The sequence below is a fragment of the Neodiprion lecontei genome, chromosome 5, assembly GCF_021901455.1.
Source record: "Neodiprion lecontei isolate iyNeoLeco1 chromosome 5, iyNeoLeco1.1, whole genome shotgun sequence".
Lineage (NCBI taxonomy): Eukaryota > Metazoa > Arthropoda > Insecta > Hymenoptera > Diprionidae > Neodiprion > Neodiprion lecontei.
The window spans coordinates 24,404,632-24,428,223 of NC_060264.1; the positions used below are offsets into that span (position 1 = coordinate 24,404,632).

The 23,592-nt window shown below is 38.6% G+C and overlaps 1 protein-coding gene and 1 long non-coding RNA gene across 6 annotated transcripts in view; one reads left to right on the forward strand and one right to left on the reverse strand.

The window, feature by feature from the left end:
* The window catches only part of LOC107221596 (protein turtle homolog A), a 413,977-nt gene extending 397,154 nt beyond the window's left edge, over window positions 1-16,823 (forward strand). For 4 of the 5 annotated variants that reach the window (XM_046739373.1, XM_046739374.1, XM_046739371.1 and 1 more), the window contains 2 exons: window positions 13,096-13,264; window positions 13,495-16,823. In XM_046739373.1, the coding sequence (XP_046595329.1) occupies window positions 13,096-13,264; window positions 13,495-13,586 (261 nt within the window). In that variant the 3' untranslated portion in view covers window positions 13,587-16,823. The remainder of the gene's footprint in view (window positions 1-13,095; window positions 13,265-13,494) is intronic. The other variant, XM_046739372.1, reaches the window with a different exon arrangement.
* LOC124294408 lies at window positions 121-19,415 on the reverse strand. The gene is made up of 3 exons (XR_006904294.1): window positions 19,288-19,415; window positions 5,615-5,620; window positions 121-131 (listed from the first exon to the last, which is right to left on the reverse strand). It is a non-coding gene; the product is annotated as an uncharacterized LOC124294408 (long non-coding RNA).
* Window positions 19,416-23,592: the final 4,177 nt, after the last annotated feature.

Consider the following 23,592-nt stretch of genomic DNA (forward strand, 5'->3'; position numbering starts at 1 on the left):
TCTGTTTTATTTATCCAACTATTGTGCGAATTATCAAAACCCGACCACTTCACATAGAACAGATTCCCCCATTTGCGTAACACTTTCTCCACAAGGTAGCCGTCGGGATATTTCACTTTGGTGAGCTCTTCCTCGTAGAAGCCCCCCTCGATGGGATGATCATGATAATCGGTAAGTTTGTAGGTGGGTGGATTGGTATTTTTCACCTCACTCACGGTGAATATTTCTGTCGTCCAATTGGATGTATAGCCTTTTTCGAATACATTCTTGTACTTGCTGATTCGAACTCGATCGTCTACACTGAATTTCCGCGCTCGATCACTTCGTTTGATTTGCCGAGGCTTGTACACGCTACGATACAGCTGTTTTTCATTCTCCGTGCTAACATCCTGTAAGTTTTATTTGAATCGTGCGATGTTTGGTGTTGTTGTAGGACTTCATTAAATCATCCAAAATATTAATCCACTTGTGAAATCCTAGGAGAGTAAACCACATCCACATTTTATTTTTTCAATGTTCGACTAAAAACGTTCGCATATCGACGCCTTTATGTTGCTGAGTGTCAAATACATGTTGATATTGTGCTGCATCATGAGGGCTTTCAATTTGCTGTTGTGAAATTCTTTGCATTGATCAACGTATAGATGTGCAGGTATACGGCTCTGGGTTAGTACAGATTTCATAGCAGCAGCCGCATCTTTCCCCCCACCACGGATGAGGATGAAACAAAAATGTGACAACGGTGTTAAAGTGGGTAAGCGTGTCAAGGATGCGAAAACTGCAACGATAAATAACATCACGTTTAATGATTATAAGAACCGTCTGAGGGGCTTACCAAGAGTTGATCAACCCCACAGTGCTTAATACATAGTAAAAAAATGCGAGGTTAGCTCCAATGTACTGAAAAATTGATCATGAGTTGACAAGACGGTAATATGCAACCGATACCTGGGCAAACAGGCACCAGAACTTGGAGGGTGTGCTGCAACCCCGCAATAAACTAGCCGTAGGCTGGAACTGAGGGCATAGAACCGTTGTAAATATATGCGTTTGACATCCATGGCGATAGTTCATGAAGCAGAGACGTTTCGCCGGCAATACGATATTGAGCAGATCGAAGTTTTAAAATTCGAATACCGTGTAAATTCATGTATTCATCAATTATTTATTTATTTATTATTAATATATTGAACAATTATTCATATTTATTCGTTTACCACGAGAAAAATTTTCAGAAAATGGAAAAAAGTTTCCAGAAAACGAAAAAAAGTTTTCAGAAAATGAAAAAAAGTTTCCAGAAAACGAAAAAAAGTTTTCCGAAAACTTTTTTCCCATTTGATTAACACGTAAAAAAAGTTTTCAGAAAATGAAAAAAAGTTTCCAGAAAACGAAAAAAAGTTTTCCGAAAACTTTTTTCCCATTTGGTTAACACGTAAAAAAAGTTTTCAGAAAATGAAAAAAAGTTTCCAGAAAACGAAGAAAAATTTCAGAAAATGAAAAAAAGTTCATCAAAAAATAAAATGAGCATTAATCGTATGGAAAAATTATAGATTATCATTATTATTATTATTATCATCATCATTATTATCATCATTTGAAGACCTTTGATCACGGCAGGCGATGGTGGAGGTGCCCCCTGCTACCAAGGTCCGGCACTATCGACGTCGAGGCCACCTGCAGCCCCTCTCTTCCGCAGTCTAGGAGGACCGCGATCCTCGCCCCTTCCAAGGTCGTCGCAAGAGCTGTCATTGCTCGCGTAGTAATGACCCCTGGATTTAGAGTTCGCATGATTGAGCTACGCATACGACGTCCTGGCGTGCAGCTTCGGGGCGGCACAGCCAAAATATTAGTCCACTTGTGAAATGCTAGGACACAGCCGCCCCTGAAGCTCCGCGCCAGGACGTCGTATGCGTAGCTCAATCATGCGAACTCTAAATCCGGGGGTCATTACTTCGCGAGCAATGACAGCTCTTGCGACGACCTTGGAAGGGGCGAGGATCGCGGTCCTCCTAGACTGCGGAAGAGAGGGGCTGCAGGTGGCCTCGACGTCGATAGTGCCGGACCTTGGTAGCAGGGGGCACCTCCACCATCGCCTGCCGTGATCAAAGGTCTTCAAATGATGATAATAATGATGATGATAATAATAATAATAATGATAATCTATAATTTTTCCATACGATTAATGCTCATTTTATTTTTTGATGAACTTTTTTTCATTTTCTGAAATTTTTCTTCGTTTTCTGGAAACTTTTTTTCATTTTCTGAAAACTTTTTTTCGTTTTCTGAAAACTTTTTTTCATTTTCTGAAAACTTTTTTTCATTTTCTGAAAAGTTTTTTCATTTCCTGAAAATTTTTTTTCATTTTCTGAAAACTTTTCTCGTGGTAAACGAATAAATATGAATAATTGCTTGATATATCAATAATAGATAAATAAACAATTGTTGAGTATATGAATTCGCATTTTGAAACTTCAAATCCATTAAATATCGTATTGATCATGAAACGTTTCCGCCCGATGGTGGATCGTTTGAGGCGTCAAACATCAAATATTTACATCAATTCTATGTCTACAGTTTATCCTATAGCTATTGGGAGGCTGGGACAAACCCCCAAGGTACGGTGTCGGTCTGTCCAGGTATCAATTGCCGCTTGTCATCCTGCCAACTCAGAGCCAATTTTTTTTTGTACGATCGTGCTTACTTCGTGTTTTTTGCTGCGTATTAAACACTGTGGAAGAGTCAACTCTCGGTAAGCCGTCAGACAGCGCTTATAATCATCAAACGTGATGCTATTTATCGATGAATTTCTTACACCCTTGGCACGCTTACTCACTTTTACGCCACTGTCATATTTTTCCCCATCCTCGCCCATCGTAGTAAATGTGTACAGCTTTGCTCGCAGTCCCACAAACTCTGTCATAATTTTACCATTATTTTCATCCTTCATTAGCCCTAGTTGTTTTTTGTTTTTAAGGGGAATACCATACACATTGTCGGGCGGATAGTCAGAGGTGTCAAACATTGTATCTACATCACGTTTGATGATATCGTAGATATTAGGCACATTGAATTGATAAATAAGGCTGTCTGTGTCGGTATACATCAATTTAGCCTGTTTATTCGAAAAGTTGGTTTTAATATAATTATAGTGGAAATCGTAGAGAAAGATTTTTGACAGATCTAGAATTGATGCGCCGACGTAAATAGGTTTGGTGAAGTGAACTTTGACACGATTCATTTCAATGATAACCATATCACTGTCAAATACGGTGCAGCTGTGAAAGTTTGCTCGGGCAATAAGCGTTCTCGCACCACCTTTTCCCTCCCATTTTGTAACCAATTTAACATCTTTATGATTTCGCACATTCTCCATAGTCTTGCCGAACACAGCGTTATTCATGAGTTTGTAAAAGTTTTTCTCAAATTCATTCCTAGATTGCTTACGCATGTCTGTATTGAGCGTGATATAAGGCTCGAGCCATGGAGATTGCGCAAACTTCAAAATTCTATGCACTTTCGTTAATTTCAATCCTAAACTCAAACACTGTTTCAAATTTCTATAGTGCAATATATACTTTGTTTTGGGGTGAAGGGTGGTCGCGAGTTTGGCATTTTTACTACCCGGAGGAGTAAAATGTTCGGGACAAAGAGGTAGGTCTTTGTGATCCTTGTGGAGTTCTACAGGGTAGTCCAAATCTACCTCCAGAAAGTAACCGATCGGCGAATCGTCCGGATGGTTCGTTATATCGATGTGCTGATATTCCCACTCGAACGAACCGATTGGTAAATGCACGCTCATAGCTGCACCGTACAGGTTATTCACATCAAAATACATGAGATACGATTCCGCTTTGTTTGAATCAAAATCTGTTCCCATGAATCTATTATTGGCCCTAGCGTGTCGATTAGAACATTGCGCTACGCCGCCTCGAATGGCTCTTTCAATAAATAATACCATTTCAGGGTTGTCTAAAAGTTGCAAATTTACATTAGTATGCTTGAGCATCGCGTCAAAAGCAAGCCCCGGTGCAGTGTAGTAGTGCAACGGATCTAAATTGTATGTTTTGAAGCAGCTAGCGCGGAAATTTTCGAAAATATCGGCAAGCAAAAGAACATCGGTCTTTAAATATAAATCTGAGTAGCCCCCCAATGACTCTAAATGGAATTCCCTCCAAACAGTTTTCGCGTGCTCGTAATCGGTGTCTGAAATATTTGCATCGCAGAGGTGCGAGTAGAAATGCTTCTTTGCAGGTAATCGCGGTTCATCGAGTTTCCCCCAACAATCGACGTATTCATAGGGAAAAACGCCTTTGCGGGTCATCAAACTGAACTGAGTCGGGTTATTATAAAATTTACGTGTTATGCGTTTATCGGTATCGGTCAAATATTTGGAAAGTTTATCGATACTGCTAGCCATAAATCGAAACGAATCGATGAATCTCAAGTGCATCATTGTTCCATCGACGCGTTTCGTGAAGGATATATATTTTTCCTTATTTATGGGTAGCAGTGTAATTTTACCGGGAAAAGTTGACGCGAGAGATTTTATTAAAAAGTGAGAATCGTAACCGGACAAATTGTGGAAAACTATTGGAATTGTGTGCGACTCTCTGAAATTCAAATTACACCGATTATGAGCAGGACCACGATATTTACCCGTGAAGTGACAGTGATCGTAACACTTTTTCTCCTCAGGGGTAAACGGTTTTTCGCAAATATAACAATTCTTTGCGCGCATGTGACGATCGCGTTGCACTTGGGTAAGAGACTCCATCGGAATTATGTTTTTGATGCGTGACTCTACTTGAATTGATAAATCTTTAAGCCGTTGCATAAACCAATCTATGCAATCGACACCGCGTTTACCGTGGAACTCCGATAAAGTCTCATCGTACGCGCAATGTACATAGTACGCTACACTGTGCGGGATATGCTTTTGAATTTCACAAGTCTTACGAGTTTCAAATTCATCTATAGGTTCAGGGATTAATATACATTCGAGATCGGCGTATACGACAAACGGAACGGTGCCTTTGTTTTGAAAATTGGAAAATACTAAATCTTTACACTTGGGAAATTCCATGCGTACTTTATTTAGCATAATACAATCTTGCCGATGATTGTCGTAAGCGTGTTTCACGCTAAAGTGGCACAAACATCTGTCACATAAAAACATTTTGTGTTCATGAACGGACAATTGTTTGCTCACCAATCGGGAAAGATCTTTAATCCAAGCAAAATGGAATCTCGGTGGAAACACGCCAGTCATATCATCTTCCGGATTACTCTCAACCATTAGAAGATGGATCGTGTCAGTGTTTACGCTATGCAAATTTTTACTCAAATAAATTGGCACGATGACGCTTTTATTTGATTTTGCATGATGCGAAAAAGTTTGAGATTCTATTCCATATACATTGATGCGCAAATTATTTAATCTCTCAAGCTTTTTCACATCATGTAGAGCAGCAGGGAATTTGATACCTGTACAGTCCAACTCGGAAATATATCGATGATAACGGCTAGTCCTTTCAGTGTGGGTGTTGACCGGGTGGAGGGCTGCTATGACGGACCAGAGAAGACATCTTTCGTCCTCGTTCCTCACGTTCACCACCGCTCTCTTCCGTTGAATGTCTTGGGGCAGCTCGACGAATGTTGAAGCCCCTGCGGCGAGAGGCTGATAGCGATTGATATTTACAGTGAGGTTAAGGATCTCAATCATACTCCAGCCGGAATCGCGTTGCTCGAAATCTTCCACCTTTGACTGCAGATCACCCCGTGCACGTATGAACCAACCATTTATATCGCTCGATGGGAGGAGAATCGCCACGTTGGAGGTGTTGAAACTCTTAACTTCGGTGGAGATCTCTTCGTGCTTGGCATTTTCGAATTTGCACGATAATATGAGGTTAACCTTCACATTTCCCTCCTCGCGCAGTATCAGCTCCAACTTCTCGGTGATGACGCGTTGCACATCGTCCAGAAAGGCGTGCAAATTTTTATGACGGAGATTTGTGATAACCCCCGTTCTGATTCGGCTGGCAAAAGCGCTATCCACGTCGTCCCATTGTACACCCGCAGGAGTACCGATATTTCCACCCGTCACCACTGTGCGCTGCTGCAACTGCTTGATCTTCGTCACCCAAGATTGCAGGAGTGCGATCGTATGTTGGATCCGTATTTTCGCACCAACGGTTGTTCCTCGTTGCATGGAAATATCGCGCAGAACTTGGATATTCGCAATTCCAATATCAGTCCAATGATTGATGACGGCGTCATTCTCTTCTCCGGGTGGTTGCTCTCTCAGCAAATTGTACGTCCTCTCCATCTGCTCCGCAAGTCCCATATACGCTTCGACTGCCATGACTTTGACGTTGATATAAGCTGAACTTTGTATAACTTTTTTGACTTGCACGTATCGTGTAAGACTGACTAGTCTGCATCGGATGCGTTGAGCTTATATGTATATAGGCCGATAGATCGCAAGAATTTGGGAACGATGCGCACTGCGTTCTGCGCATATCGGAGGGTAAAATGACGTCAGAGATGCGGTGCGCACTGCGTTCTGCGCATCTCGGAGGGAAAAATGACGTCAGAGACGACTGGGTCCGCCCTTTATCCGACCCGCCATCCCTAAATTTTTGGGTTTTATGAGTCGTTAAGCAGCGTGGGGCCATGTGTTGGGAAAAATCGGTCAACGAAAAAGTGAGTGGCGAACAGTGTTTGGTATCAGAAAAATCTTATCTTGCCCGCTCTTCATCACCCTCCCGACTCTGCAGAGAAGATGAAATTCATGTAAAAAATGACGTCAGAGGCGACGGGGTCCACAGTCCCCCTCCCACCATCCCTAAATTTTTGCGGTTTATCTGCCAGTTTGAAGTCACCCAGTTCCGCAGCTGCATCTTGCCTTAAAGCGTGTTGGAACAGGTTTTCACCCCCTCCCCCTCCCCCCTCTCCACGAACCCACCGCCGCCTAATGTAGTTTTTGAGTTTTATGAGTCTTTAAGCAGTGTGGGCCATGTGGTGTGAAAAATCGGTCAACGAAAAGCAGGTAGCGAACAGTGTTTGGTGTAAGAAAAATCTTATCTTGCCCGCTCTTCACCGGATGGTATGTGTACACACAGTTTTGGGGTTTTACGACTCTTGATAGCGAGCAAGTCCGAGCCTGCACATCCCCCGCCATTCTCTATGATATGTATGTTCGGTTTCAAATGAGCTACTATAACAAAGAAGCCGAGCCTTTGCTATCGAGGCGTGAATTTATAAACCAAGCTCCCCTTATCGTCATCGATTGCTCCAAGCAGAACGAAACATTAAAAACTGGACCTGTGGACATTCGATTGGAATTTGACTGTAGCACTACGTTTCCACCACACACTTCTGCCTACTGCGTGATCTGGCATGATCGCATTGTTGAATATAATCCGATCAGTGGTACTGTTAAAAATTGGTATAAGTTAATTTTGGAATAACAATATGTTTAATTAATATGGATATTGAAAATAATATGTATAATTTTACTCGTTAAAATTTAGAATAAGATAATTGAGAATACAATAAGAAAACTAAATGTAATTGATGTTAAATAAAAAAATTGTTAAAAGCATTGAAAACGTCATTTTAAACCTTCCTACAGGGGTCATTTCCTGGAATTTTTTCAATAGATCTGGCGGGTATTTACCCTATCTGATTTATGTGCGGCTTTCCGGCGCCAAACAAGTCTCGACAGGAATTATTTTTTGTGTGTAAGTGTGTGTGTGTGTGTGTGTCAAATCCTATGAAAATAGCCGCCAAAAATGACCGGGGGGGGGGGGGGGGGGGGGGCTGGGAGAGCGTGCGCCGTGAGTCGGGGGGGGGGGGGGCTAGGGGGGAGCTAGGGGGGAGCGCCGCCATCTTTGGATTAGAACCGGCATATATACACTACTGATTTTTTATGATTTTCTCGAGGTATACTGTATATTGAATAATTGTCAAGTGTATGGAATAGGGGTAATATTTTCTGACAAATCAATTGCTGCTATTTATTTTGTAGAATTATTCTCACATTTCGAGAATAACGGGAATTTTGAGAAAAATATCGATTTTTAAAACATGTCAGAGAAAATTGTTCCTTCACCCGAATAAACATATTTTAAATCAAAATTTTCATTTTTAAATGAAAGGGTCAAGTGTAAATTTCAATAAGCCTCGTCGTTAAATCCTGGGAGTTCAGAAACAGTCAAGTCCAAAAATTGCCCCATAGTATCAAAATTCTTCTTCTTTTCCATTCAGTAGCCAAAAAAATTTCTACATTTTTTTTTTCATTGATCCTTGAAAAGGTCATTTTTGAATTTTGAACGGCCCGAAAATTATTTCCAAATAATCCAAGAATATTTTCCTTATTTTTTCAGATTTCTGTCTATTATCTATTACGTACATTTAATGTGCCTCTAAAAGAGTCGAATGCGGAAATCCAACCTCTTGGAGGCACAGATTAGAGTTGAGATAATAATCTGAAAAAATAATGGAATTAGTTTTGAACAATTTGGAAACCATTTGGAGAGTGGGCCAGTCGAAATTCAATATATATATATATATCTTATATATATATATACGTGTATACGAAATTTCAATGAAATTTTTTTCAAAAAAAGATTTTAATCAAAAGAGCTGTGCCTGCTTAGGTATAGATTAAAATTCTAGCGAGTGAAGGAAGTTCATGGCGTAATCCGGACGAAGCGTGAGTGGCAAAGTTGACTATCGAAACTTGAGCGTGATATATCTTGTTTTACACCGAAAAGTTACGGATTAATCTGTGTTTGCTCGGAGGGATTCGAAAGTGAGGGAGAATCCGAGGTGCGGCTTCAAAGGGTGTTTGTGTGTGTTTTCTGGGGGCGGGAACTGAATGCCGGAAGGCCGCAGGCAGCTGGAAAAAGAAATGAAAAAGTTGTTCCGTGGACAGAATAAAATATCGGCTTGCCGTCGCGGTGTTTCCATCAACCCTGGATATAAGGCTTTAATATCCAAATAAACAGCTTCATCTTTTTCGGCAGCTCATTTAGACCGAGCGTTAAGATACAAATTCGTCGCTTCAAAAGGGTTCAAAATAATCCTGACGTCTCCTGCGACGTCAATTTACGTTGTGAGAAAAATTATTCTTTGCCATGGATTTCTCAAAGCACGACGAGACGCCTTTTCAATAGTCGAATAATGTCGTCTTTCGAATATCGCGAAACCAAATACGCCCCTTTTCGCTTCTGAATTTTGTTTCTTGTACAAATGTATCCAAACGATTATAATTTGTCTCTCAGTTTTGCACGATAAACGTAAATCCAATTAAAACTATAAATTTTCTTAAGATTTCTTTGGACTTAATCCCTCGTCGAATGGGAAAAAATTACGTTACGTGCCACTCCGCGTACCTTTTCAGGAAGAGTTAAAAATCGGCGTTGTTCAGCGCACGCAACACGTGAGAGGCCAATGAACGGCCCACTTCTCACGACACGGTATACAAAATACCATTAACCCTCTGGAATTCAAATGCTAAATTAGGCATGCCGCTCGACTCGCCCCACACATTAGTTCCAACAAATCATCTGAAAAAAAAAGAAAAACTTCCGTGGCATAATAATTCGTGAAATAAACGTGAAAATCGCCAGAGAATATGACTGAATAAATGAATGACTGATCTGACAGATTCTGAAATCTCTCACTACACGAATATGTGATTCTATTTTTGTTTCACTTCGTTTTTACAATTATCATGAAACAAAATCTGTATCGTGCTCCAGTTGTGTCAGTTAATTATCAAAGCGTCGGTCAATTAGCAGGACTCGAAGCTCAGATATTTCAAAAAATGAATCTACACGAAACGAAAGATTATATTTCCAGACTTGTAAGGAAAATTTGTCAAATTGCTATGAGATTCTTCCAACGTTGATGCCTACCGATCGCATGGATTTTAGGATAATTGAAGGAAATAATAAGAATTAGGTGGGTGAATCACTGGCTTTAAATACGGGCTTTGTGTGACACTTCGTAATTGGTGAATGAAGATATAATATCGCAGATTTGCAAAAGAGGTTGAGACGGGTACTTAAAACGGCCGATTATACCCTCGTTCCACACGTAACGAATTTCCCAGAGTCAAAGAATATAATATGCCTTATAATCCTGTTACACGGCCTAGAGTCGGCCGAAGGTTAAATTTTATTCGCTCCCCTGAACCATAAATTGGTATTAACGCAGAGATTCCGAACAGCTCGTACGTAATTCCGTAGTCAATTCACACAAATTACTCGCTGAAATTATAATGCGTTAACCGGTGAAACCCTGTTCAACGAACGTGATTTGAATGTCACAAATTTTAACAGAATTTCCGCCTCGAGCTTTATCCTTCTTTCGAAAATTCTGTAACAGGTTTTTAAATGTTTTGTTTCAAAATAACTTCTAAAAAATGCTAATCCATCCTATTTTTCTCGCATACAGTTCTTGCTTCTGCAAACATCTCTTACTTTGCATGTTTATTTATTTTTTAGAAAGGTTTTTCGTATTGGTTTCAGTGGTAAAAAATTCCAGAACCGTGGTACAAATATTTACAGGGTAATTTTTACAAGTCCCTATAAACTTAGCCAATATATGCATATATTATATTAACTTCTATCACCTGAGAACTTGCGGAATTCAGAAAAAACGAAGTAAAAGTCACCGATGTTATCATTTCACCCCTCATTGTCAGGTTCCGATTCAATTTGAATTCACACCGTGCGACATTATCGCTATTTCATGATTACCGTCTGTTATCGGATGCAGTATACTGGTGGACGTGGGCTGCACAAGTGATCACAATGTTATTTGAGCGCTCTTGAGACAGGCATTCGGGATCCGAGAACATGTAACGCGATGCGGGGCACATTGAGAATGCTGTACATATCTGCCCCCTTAAGGGCCAATTAGAGCGCCGAGAATAAAAGCATCTGCTGTGGGTACAAGTTGTCTCCTCCGTCTCTTGGTATCCGAAACGTGCCACTTGATGCCTAAAATTGGACAGCAAAAATTGCGAACCGCGGTAAAAATTCGCGGTATACGCTTGTACTGCACAGCCATGAGAAAATAAATGGCTGTGGAATAACCTATTCTCGCAGAACGGTAAAGTTCTGATCTTCGGAAGCTCGTGTGTCGGAAAAGATAAGGTGAAGGATATCGAATATACAGAATTACGGAGGAGAAATCAATGCCGCGACCGAGATTCGAGCGGTAAAATAATATACCTAATTTGACGGAAATACGTATTGCGGAAATTCTCGAAGCGTCTGTTTTCAACGAGATTGAATCTCACGGATCCGAGAGAAGCAGCCGTTTTGAGGGATGGCAGGTCGGACGGAATCGAATCATCGACAAGGAATGCAGTTTTACTCTTCTCACATTGTTTTAACTCGTTTCGCGTCGTTCGCGTGACTAGATTCCGGAATTCCAAGCGCTTCGAGAACTCACTGCAGAGAGCCGATAGCTGTATATATAGATCAATCGAAAACTTCATTTCAAGGGAGTTAAACATTTGGCGTGGCCAAGAATCGCAGACGTCCGACATCTCGCCCTCTATACACTACCTCTCTGTGTACCTAAGGGAAATGTGATTAATCGAAATTGCACAGAGCTCTTTCAACTCGCAGGTAAACGACCGTTTTTTCTTCCGTCGCGATACAAATCCTAACAGTGTTCGGATTCTGGTCGGGATATACTTCCTTTCCCGAGCTCACTCAGGGGGCGGTTCACAATGCAGTTAATTTGCAAGGTAAATGAGAGGAAAATTTATGAACGCCCTGCGAGCAGCAGATTTATCCAACTCATCAACGAAAGTAGGCAGCTTCCACTATCTTATACAAACATCTCAACGGTCGCTTATACAGTGCAGCGCTCGACGTTTGTTTATTATCAAGCGTAACTTAAAGTTATGCAGCTGAATATCTCACCGGCCGACTTCGTAGTCGCCTGCAGTGTTCATCGCTCTCATCTGTTCAGAGTGCGCCTTAAATCGTGCGAGAACGTTTATTTTACTCTGCGTCAAATATATTCATGCCTTAAATGGCAGGGAGCAAAAACCGTGGAAAAATCACTACTCAATTGGGGCAATTTGATTTTGGGGATAAAACATTAGTCAGTTCGAACGGCGGAATTCCGATGGCTGAGCAGAGCGGCAAATGGGAATAAACGTTACACGGTGAGCGATTGCGATAACGGGGAAATGAATGAGATCGGCTGGTACTCAACAAGCTGAACAAATATTTGTGTAGAAGATGAACGAGTGGTTTTGGCTCCGAGCGAGTCATAGCTGCGAATGAATTTAGCAGTTCAAACAGAAGAAGGTATAGGCATAGATTGGAAACAAGAGCGGACTGATGGGGTGGCGTTGGCCGGTAGTATAAGGTGGATGGTCTCTCGTCTAGATTGAGATAGAAGAAGCTCCGGCGCTGAGCGGGCATAGACAGATAAGGGTGCTGGAACCAGGGAAACCATTTCAAGGGTCGAGCCGGTCCTAACTGCCGTATTCCTTCGTGCTTAATATTCCTTGTTTTCCAAACTTCCGCGACAGCCGGTCGCTTGAATGAGAAAACGGATGCCGGTATAGACGTCTTCCTTCGAGCCCCGAAACTCAGGTCACACCCTGGTTTCCGCTAACGTTGCAATTAACGTCGATTTCAACAGGGTCGCTGTTACAACACAGTAACCCGATTTTCCGTCCGGACTACCCGACGGTCGTATCGTTTCGCAAGAATCGCAGAAGCCCCTCTATCGAGCTCCATTTTCATCCGTTCGCTCAACTTCAACGTTTCCGCAGAAGTCGATCAGAGATTAGTTGATATGGAAGATGAGTTCTAGACGCAGATTCCTATACCGACGTTTTACCGACGTCAGCGAGAGTGAGGATATCCTACAACTCGGTATATTCTAAAAAAATGTTTGCGTCCAGGCTAAGTGTCGGTAAGATATCGGTAAGGGAATCTGTCTCCAGACAACTTCTCGTATATCGACTGGGATTGCACTGCGGGTACGAAGAGTCACTCTTGAGCTCTGATTTCAGGGTGCTCGAATCATTCCCGTTTCTTCTACTTGCAGATCATCAACTACGACTCGCCAAGGGGCGGCGTTTCCGTCGTTACCGACAAGGGCGACAGCACGAGGATCTTCCTCCTGGTCCAGCAGGCCAAGCCGTCCGACTCGGGCCAGTACACGTGCAACCCGAGCAACGCGCAGTCAAAATCTGTTATGGTCCACGTGCTGAACGGTGAGAAACTCGAACCTGCAGGGTTTACTTTATTCATCGTACACCTCGTGCAAATTGGACAATGAATCCATTTTACGGTGGGATTATCAGTGAGTGCGGTTCGAATTTCAGCGGCGCAAATGGAAGTAGAGAAGCTCCCGTTTATATCCTGGCGACAAAATTGGAATACGATATTCTTGACCTGTATGACGCATTTGTTTCGGGGAATTTAAGTGTCTCCTTTGTTTCAGGAGAGTATCCTGCGGCAATGCAACACGGAGGACAAGCCAAACAGCCAAGACTGTATTCCCTGTTGCTCTGTTTGTGTCTGTTGCTCTACTAAACTATCGAGCAGCCGGCGTACATCGGGAACTGAAACTTCGCGCCGCTCCGTGTCAAGATTTTCGCTATTATGCGAAGTAAATCTGTTGTCTTACGATGTTCATCTCATATGGAGAAGATTCCCTGTACTACGAACACCTTCTTAAATCAATAAACGATACCACCCAGAGTTAAACATAAACATTTGTTACGTCAAACCCTTAGTCAGGCCAAAGATATAACAATATTTTATCGCCCGGAATTGGCTTAACGTCACGTCGATTTCGTTTCCGTTTTTTTCCCCGACGATCATCGATTTGTGCCATCGTTATTACCGAAAGTCAAAATATAGGTAGCGAGCCGAGAATAATTGCTTCAGAACCAGTGCGGTGTAGGTTATCCATGGCCAACGCCGATAATCAATCAGTTCATTCGAAACAGTAATCATTACTGCTTAGCGGATAAATTTGTCATCTTGCTTGTGAATTTTTTTTTTTCTTTTTTTATTGTCGCTCTCCTTTTGTCACTGTCCTAAAATGATAAACAATTAATGAAAATCGCAAGGATTGTAGACGCGTCAAATGACGCTGAAAAATTCAGTGCTATTTTTATTTGACATTACTTAAACAATCACTGTGATAAACGGTTCACGTATAGACTTTAGAAAACCAACCGTGTGACTATTGCACAAAACATATTTACAGCTCCCTTTGTTGATTTTCGGAACAAAATTATTCCGCCGAAGGAACGATTTTTTGAATTTAAACTCCAGCGTGACATGATTCGTTTTTCCACAAGATACTCGGTGAAACAGTTGTAAATTTATATTTTGGTTTTATATTAACACACCATTTAACATTTGAACGATCTTGGCAATGTTTGAATGATCTTTTACAAAATCGATCGATTTATTTCACTGAGATTTTATCAACTACAACGATTTTCCATAAAATCAGGAACACTGTCTGCAAATTTCACCTGGAAAACGTGACTTGTATGTCTACTGTGTTTATTTTCGTTTTTCCTGAAAAATGTAAGTTCGCCGATATTCTACTTAGTTTTACCGATCCTAAAAAACACCTGGATTCGATTCATACAATTTAATTCGTTAGCTCGAACTTAGATACGGTTCCATCAATTTGACGGCTATCAAATCTCGATCCGCTGATTTTATTTTTAACTGATATTTTGTAAACTGTTCCGAATTTTCAATTTACCGACTGCAGTAACAAATTTTTTATAAATTTTTTGAGTATCTTATTCGATATATTTTCTTAGGCTTAACCGGTCTTGTCAATATTTCATTACTCGGATATTCCCTATTATTTTATGATCCCTGTTGTTTGTACAACAATTTAATTTGACGTATCGGCCGATGCAGCAAGCCTGTGTCGGCAATTTTACGTGCGCATTTACTTCCCAAATCATACAGTAAATTTGTGACGTTGACTCATCGTTCCGAACTCCACGAACAACAGAAAACTAATCACTATCCTCAATGAAATTATCTAATGCAATTCAAAATACGCGCTAAGCTTCCTGGCCCAACATATCAATAAATAATTCAAATCTTCAAATCACACAATTTAATGAAGGGAATAATAATGATACGGTGACAGCGTTTTGCAAAAATAAAAATAAAAATTTCACATCAAAATCACAACTGTACATGCTCATATAAAACTGTACGATCTATTACATAGTGCATATGTTTGTTACAGATAATAATAATAACAATAATGGTAATAGTAGTAATTTTAATGGTAATGTTAATAATAGTAAGAAAAATTCTTTGTATACCTATCTGAGCATGGTATGAAAAATTGTCGAAAATCAAGCATAATTATTTTAATATTCTTCATCGCTGCTCCTGAAAACCAATGTTTCGTGTGACGCTAGAATCATATTATTTTCTTCCGTTTACTTTCAGTGTGTCGTTACTATAAAAATCCTGCAGCGTTGTAAGAGTGTTTAAACAGAGAGACAGTCGTTGAAGAAGGGTGCGAAAAAATGGGGGAGGGGATGGAAATTTACCGCTCATCACACAGCTTAGCAAACTTTCGTATAATCGATATGATATATCGCATTATTGGTAAAAATTTAATGTGTACCTATAACTAGATCACATTGATTCTTCTATGTAAATATGTATTAAAAAGAGTTTAGTTATTTAGTTGCTCTCGACAATATATAATGAATGATATATAGCAATTATCACACTGTTCTACTGGCAGCGGTTCTTTTTATAAATAACAATTATATATATATATTTTGACCAATATGACACACGGCGATATGATATATATATATAAATATCTATAACATATACATTGTATATGATTATACGAGGAACGAGAATTATATGTTATTGGATATAACGTATGTGACAAACACACGTATATACGGCTATAAACGATGTACACATACGTGTAGCTTAATATTATTTGAAATCATTCCACATACTAGTCGTATGAATTTGTATACATTAACATACTATATATGTATATATATTAATATTTATATGAACAACGTGTACAGGAATTACTCATACTTTCGTTCACGGTCGATGAATACGCTCATTGCAAGATGAAAAACGTCAAGTTTTTTCATGATGATAGAAAAAGTAATCAAAAGTTCGATCGGTGTAAAATCAAAAAGAGCTCAAGGAATTTCATTGTTTGCAGCGCCATCCTCGATTCCGATATTTACGATAAGGTTACAAATATTAGGATCCCTTGAAGAGATACTAGAATCTAGATCAAGTCACTAGATTTGAAAATTTACCGTAACGACGACTTGACACCTCGGCGTCGAATTTCAATCAGGAATGAATTTGACGGGAAAATGATTTCAGCGCCAACTGGTGGTGGCGTCTTTCAGCAGCGCGACTTTTCGTACCGAAAGCTTTAATTCGCTCATTGTCCGATGAAATATCGCCGAGGTAAGCACTTGTCAAGGAGAATATACAACGATACGCAGAGCAATGTAAATGAGTAATGCTTGTGATCGTTGGAACGATAAGAAAAAGTGTAACATAAAGTGGAAACGATGAAAATAATCTAAATAGTGTGTAATTACAGTCCGATGATCTGTCGAGATTATAAATTAACGCGCCGTTACAATTAAAAGGCGATTACCATCACATGACACAATCATGGCGTATGCGTATAAGTTATATGTGTAATATATTACGTGTGAAAAAAAAAAAAAAAAAAACACAAATGAAGAAAAACACGCATTAACAAACAGAAAAATACACGGCCACTCTCGTTACGTTATAATGAAGATGAACGCTGTGCTGCTAGGGTGAAAAGTTTATTTCTAAAATTTGTTGGAAAGAACTACAAAGTTTTTGAGTATCCACTTAAACTCTCTAAAAAAAATTCCGCGGCTTAGGGAATTTTGAATGGTTATTCAGAAAATTATCTTCAAAGCGGGAAAGTATCAAGAAAAAAAAATTGTCGATCAGAAGTAATTATTCAACATTTTCCCGACACTGCAGTTTGCACATTCCAAGATGAACTGCAATAAATGAAATATTTCGAGCAAAAATCACTGAAATCAATTTGACCCCACGGAATTTCTTCTCCGGTCAGAGAATCGAGAATGAGCAAAATAAGTCAGAGAATTTGAGTGTTTCTTGGAGAAATCTTTAGAGTGAACTTTTCAACGCATTTTTTATGCAATACACCCTGCGACGTTGATCGCTGAATTTGTATAAATTCAAAATACGGTTGACAGTGGAGAACCATTTCGAATTTGGTGATTTGTGTGATATGAAATAGCGAGATCCATAAAATAAATCGAAAATCAACGTCGCGGAGTGTGCGTGGGCCTTTGAGTCGAGTCGAAAATGATCAGCGACACATTTTGAACAAAATGTGTAAATATGTAATATTTTGGTAAACCACCACGCCGGAACGAGACTCGTAAGATGCGTGCGCGGTGAGTGAAGATCTACCGTTGGGTACCCACGCGAGTGTAAAGACGAAGCACATTTCAATCTTGATTTAAAAGTTCCTCTCGGATTTATGAGATGGCTACAAACTACGACTGCATTACGTGAGTCGCCTGAAACTCGGATATGTCACCCGGTGTGTGTCGCCAAAGTGTCGGAGAGAAGAGAGAAAGAAGAATGTTCAGAGCTGGGAATTATCCGTAACAGTGACAGAAGGCTCGGGTTTAAATTCAGACACATGATTTAGGGTGGAAAGGAACTTGTGCATCTTTTTCTCAGGTGAAGATAAAGATGTTTAGAGTTACGTTGAATATTTATGGTCAAAAAAGATAATTTCGACAAGGCTGAATTGCAAGAAGGCAGTCAAAAAGGTAAGACTGAATTTACCTAAAATAACAAAAACTTTCGATGATAAAGTAACAAAAAACGTGAATTAACAACGTCGGTGGATATGTGAGAATCGTCCGAGAAGCGCTCGGTCGGTAAAGCAGATTGAATTACAACCGCCTATACAGATCTACTAACATCCGACAGTTGAAGTGCAAAAATACGGATGTAACTTAATTCCAATTGTTGGGTTAGCGTAGTTTTTTTTTTTTTTATTTAATGCTTGTGTGATTTGCTAAGAAGCTGAGTCATGAAGAATTTTTCTGTAAAAAAAAAACGTGTTGTAATTCATTCAAACTGAAAAAACTGTTAATACGAATTTACATATGTTCTTCGTAAAAATAAATCAATGCGTGATATTTGGATGTTAATTGGAATTTTTTTGCTCAAATTTTCTCTTCAAAATTCGATTCAATAATTGAGCACGGTGGTACAATTTTAAGAAAATTCATTGCCAGCTTGACCAAGTTCACTTGAGCTTTTCAACCATAACTTCATATTCCTATTCAGACAAATTTTGACTGAACTGTAGACGTGTCACGCGAAGCATTTTTGACGAGAGTGAAATTAGAATAAAAAAAATTTTAAAAAGAGTTCTGTGACAAAAGCATCGCCATAAAGATGGTGAAATATTCTGAAAGAGGCTAAAAAAGAAACGAAATGTACATAAGTCCGTTTAACGATATGAGCACGCAGATCGTTCAAAGTTTGCTGAGGTGGTTTTGAAGAGATATACGTGAGATGGAGAGAGTCCGTAATGACAGGAAATTCTCAAAGAGCTAATTTGACGTAACATGAAGTATTACATATGCAATTTAATATGACGATAACGAATTTCTTTGGCATATTAACGAAGCTAAGAAAATTCGGTGATTAAAAATGCAACTGCAAAAAAATGATAAAAGCTCGCTATTAATAAAATGAAACATACAGCCTTGTATAATATATCGTACCAGCAGACTGCGAAGTTGTTATCCGAAGGTGATTTTTCACGGGTAGAGATCCCCGATTCGGTCTCTGGAAGTCCTAACGAATGAATTCGACAGAAAAGTAACGAATGAATTAGTAATTAGAAAATTTAATTTTTCGTTTCAAATTCCTCGCTGAAATAATTTTCAAAGCTAGCGAGTGGATAGGTGAACACGTGTAAATAATTATCAGTGAATCTCTCACGAGGCTCTTTGTTGGAAAGAGTGAATGCTATACCTACATAGATATAAGCTTAGGATAAAATTTGGAAGTGCATAAGTTGATTACGAGATAATAATAACGTTATGCGTAATACGTAACGTATAATATATAATATATACATATAAATAAATATAAATATATATATATGAATATATTGTTATAGTTGTTGATATGTTAAAGAAGGTACCTTACATCAACTATCGGACAGACGTAAATTTCGTGACTAATAAGTACTAATTATAAACTGTAACCGCTAAACGTTACGTAAAATGAAAAATTAAGACCAGACGATAAGACGGACGCATAATAATAATGATCAAAATGAACAAATTTTCATTTCGCAGACGTGCAAAAACGGCTAGGTTAATAATATCAGTGTTTCAGCTAGCCTATGATGTATATTGTAACTAATTATATGAAATAAATCATCAACAATAAAAAATTTGAAAAAAGATACGTACAACATACACACGAATATATAATAAAGGTAATCGAAACTATGGTTATTAATTTATTCCGAGTTTTCTTTCTGCACGACTGGCAATTGAAAAGAATATATGAGAATTAGAGTACTACTCGAGCTGAGGTAAGTTGATCGTGAAACTTTGTTAACATTTGCAAATCTTTTCGATATATACGTATATATACACTCAAGGTAACTAGATAGGATTATATAGGTGACGTATATTTACAGACAGGTAGAAAAACGAGTTCGCAATCCTGAAGATTGCCTTTCTTCGATGTTCTACAACTTCCACAACTCTGAAGTTATTTACTCGACGAATATCATAAAATTGGGTAGGAAAAATATGCAAACAACAAACAATTGTAGAAAAAACATTTCCAGACGTATGAAAAAGCGGCACTGATCAGACGAACGCCGCAAATCCAGCATTATTTTTTTTTTTTTTTCGTTTTTGCAACTACAATATTCGCGCGTTTCCTCTTTCATTGGACGATCAATGACTCGTCATTTCTACACGACGAATTCACCGTCATATAATGAAAATTGTAAAACAGAAACAAGTGATTATGCGAAAATTTATATCATGTTTTATATGGAATTCAACGCAATCAATCAACATATAAATGATTTAATAACGATTCGACAATACACTTTTCATTCCTAAGCCGTTTCAGCCGAAATATTCCACGGACATAAATGTTAGGAAAAATGCTGAAATTAAATTGAATTCTACGTTCGTATTCTCGGCGAGTTTATAGGTATGGAAAGCTCTTACCTGTGCCTCCGGTGCACCTCAATTAGATACTTAAATTCCACGCAAAGATGTTACCGAATTTAATCTCTTCTATACGTACCTCGGAGCGATTTTAAATCACGTCCCTGAAGAGGCCAGAGAATAAAAAGAATAAAAAATTAACCCTCTTCGCAAGGATGGTTCGTCTGTCTGCTTTTTTCAAATCGCAAATTCTTTACGTCTGCTTTAAAAAATCCTGCAACAAGTTGAAACGATTCCTGTGAAAACGGCTCCGATAATAACAACGAAAACGTGAAAACTGTTCACAAGAAATTCCAACTTGACCTGATTCTTTTACGAAAATTAGATCAACCAGATGAGTATAAGTTAACTTGGACGAAATTGATTGAAAATAATGATTCTTCAACTATATATATAAACTATTTTCATTAAAGTAAAAGTTATTACAATTTCGTTCAGGAATTGATTTTTTTCTGTTTATCACGTCAATAATAAGACTTCACGAATAAGGTTGTATATTTTCTAAAAATGTACTTAACCGAAAAATCGAGACAAGACTGAAACATACATATATGATATATATTAGAGTGTTTAAAAAAACCGACTGTTTTTTTTTTCGAAGAACATTGAAAAATCTTCCGAGTGTCCCTCAAAAATGACATCGGTAAAATATGAGCTCTTGATATTGATATTTAGAGGTAGCGATTCTCAATTTTCTATTTCCCATTTATATAACACGGGAGAAATTTTTTTTTAAATTTAGAATTTTATTGCTCGAAAACGAATCAGTGTAAAGATATAAACAAAACACATTCTTGTAGGAAATTTTACGCTCTACAAAAAAGATTGGAATAAAGATTTGCGTAAGGTAAGTCATTTCGGAGTTATCAGGCCTCAAACATCGAAGCGTTTGAAATAATGATGTTATTAATTTATAAATGCTACAAAACTGACTCATATCACTTAAATACACAATATTATTGATTTTAAAATTAAAATTATAGACTTCCAATGAAATATTAATTAATAAATTTCATTAATCAACGATATGAGTCAGTTTTGTAGCATTTATAAATTAATAACATCATTATTTCAAACGGTTCGATGTTTGAGGCCTGATAACTCCGAAGCGACTTACCTTACGCAAATCTTGATTCTGATCTATTTTGTAGAGCGTAAAATTTCCTACAAGAATATGTTTTGTTTATATTTTCATACTGATTCGTTTTCGAGCAATAAAATTCTAAATTTTTAAAAAAATTTTTCTCATGTTATTTAAATGGGAAATAGAAAATTGAGAATCGCCACCTCTAAATATCAATATCAAGAGCTCATATTTTACCGAGGTCATTTTTGAGGGATACTCGGAAGATTTTTCAATGTTCTTCGAAAAAAAAAAGTCGGTTTTTTTTAAACACTCTAATATATATACTTGTGATTGATTTAAATCTACACCGTCATCAATTAACGACGATCAAAGCTTTCGTTCAAATTATCGATCATCGTCATTATTGCCAAAAATGACGCCTCGCATGTAATAATTATGCCACAAATCGATGATTTCCCCGAAATCCATACGTTCTGAGTAATTTCCACCGAATTTCTCCAACGTCTGATTCAATTCAGTGCATTTAATTCTATCTGCAACGAGCAACAGGTCTGTAACTTGTTTCCAAACTGCGACAGGGTAGTTGGGCAGAGAGCGTCCTAGGCCGAAATAGTTAAGGTGCGGTGACGACGGCGTGACGACAGCGGAAACAGCCTCGCGCAGCGAGAAGCCTCCGAACACGTCTCGAACCCAAGTTCCATAGAAATCCCCGAGAGAGGAAGGCCTCGGCTCGCAAATACCTCGGCTTTCAGTAGATCTCCGCCAGCGAACCGAAGCGCATCGAAAACCGGCGTCTTACGTGGCTTTGAAATCAAGAAAAAACTCACGAGGGTCCGGAAATGGAACTCGTAATGTTCTTAGCACAGATCGATATTAAATCAGACGATTCTCAAAACCGTTTGTATGAAAATTGAGATCTTCAGATATTACTAGATTTTTTAATATCGTAATCTTGTAAAGTTTATCAACCTTGTGTCTCATACAGCTGGAAATCTTTCAATCTAACGTAGCAACAACAATCAAATTTTACAACATTCTCAGTTTTTATTTAATCGAAACTTGACAAATGCTTTTTCAAAAATGTTTAACAATCATTGCTACTATGCTGTACGAAAGGGTTTACAGTACGAGACGATTTTTGCTTTGAATCGCTCTTCCGTCCATATTTCAAACTCGTAACCTACGGTCAGAATCGTACTGTAACTATCGCTGATCTTAATTTTTAGACAAATAACTTTTGGGCTCACCTAATCTCAATTGAATTTGTATTTCAAAAAATATTTCACGAAAATCCGGATCGCGATAATTTTTTTCACTGGACTCGAACAAATACTTCGCTAAACTTATATGACTTCGTAATATTTTCAAAGACTCGAGCATATTTGATAACATTTCGTGATACTCAATTACAAATTGGCCAGATTTAATTGCTCTCAATGTATGTCCCGGAATTCCAACAATTACGGAACCGCGCAAGCTTTCGAAAGCTTTTTCCGACTGTACTTCGCTGGATTTTACGAACTCTGCAAAATCTCATGAGACCAGGACAGGATTTCACAAAGTTGAAAGGATTTCATCGCACTCGAAGCTTTCGCTCGGAGCTTTCAACCTATTTCACGGAATTTAATAGGCGGTTTTCACGATTTCTGATAATACTATGAAAAATCTCAAGGAACTACGTAACATCCCGTCAATAAATGAAGGATTCGTGTAATATAAAAAATTTCAAGAGAAATTCCACGGCTAAATTCCGTAAACAAACGTTTGATTATTCCTTCTTCTCCCCTCGGGAAGAAACCTGAAAGCACGAGATGAGTCTCGGTTTCACCAGGGTCGGATTTAACGTGTAACGGACCTGGGATTACACACATTTCTCGGGACTTTGCGTGGGATAAAAAAAAAACGAGAGGGAAATAGAGAAAAATTATATGAATAAATCCAACGAGCATAAGAATTTAACATGTTACGATAGACGTTGAAAGAATAGAGAGTATTTGTGAGATTTTATCGTACACGCATTTTTATTTATAGCACATTATTGTTACATCATGTGATAGTATTTGAGTGAAATAACGATAAAATTATCAACCACTGTCAGAAAAATTTAAGATTCGTTGCCTAAAAAGTTTTCCTCTGAAATTTGACGCTGACGAAATCTTCAATG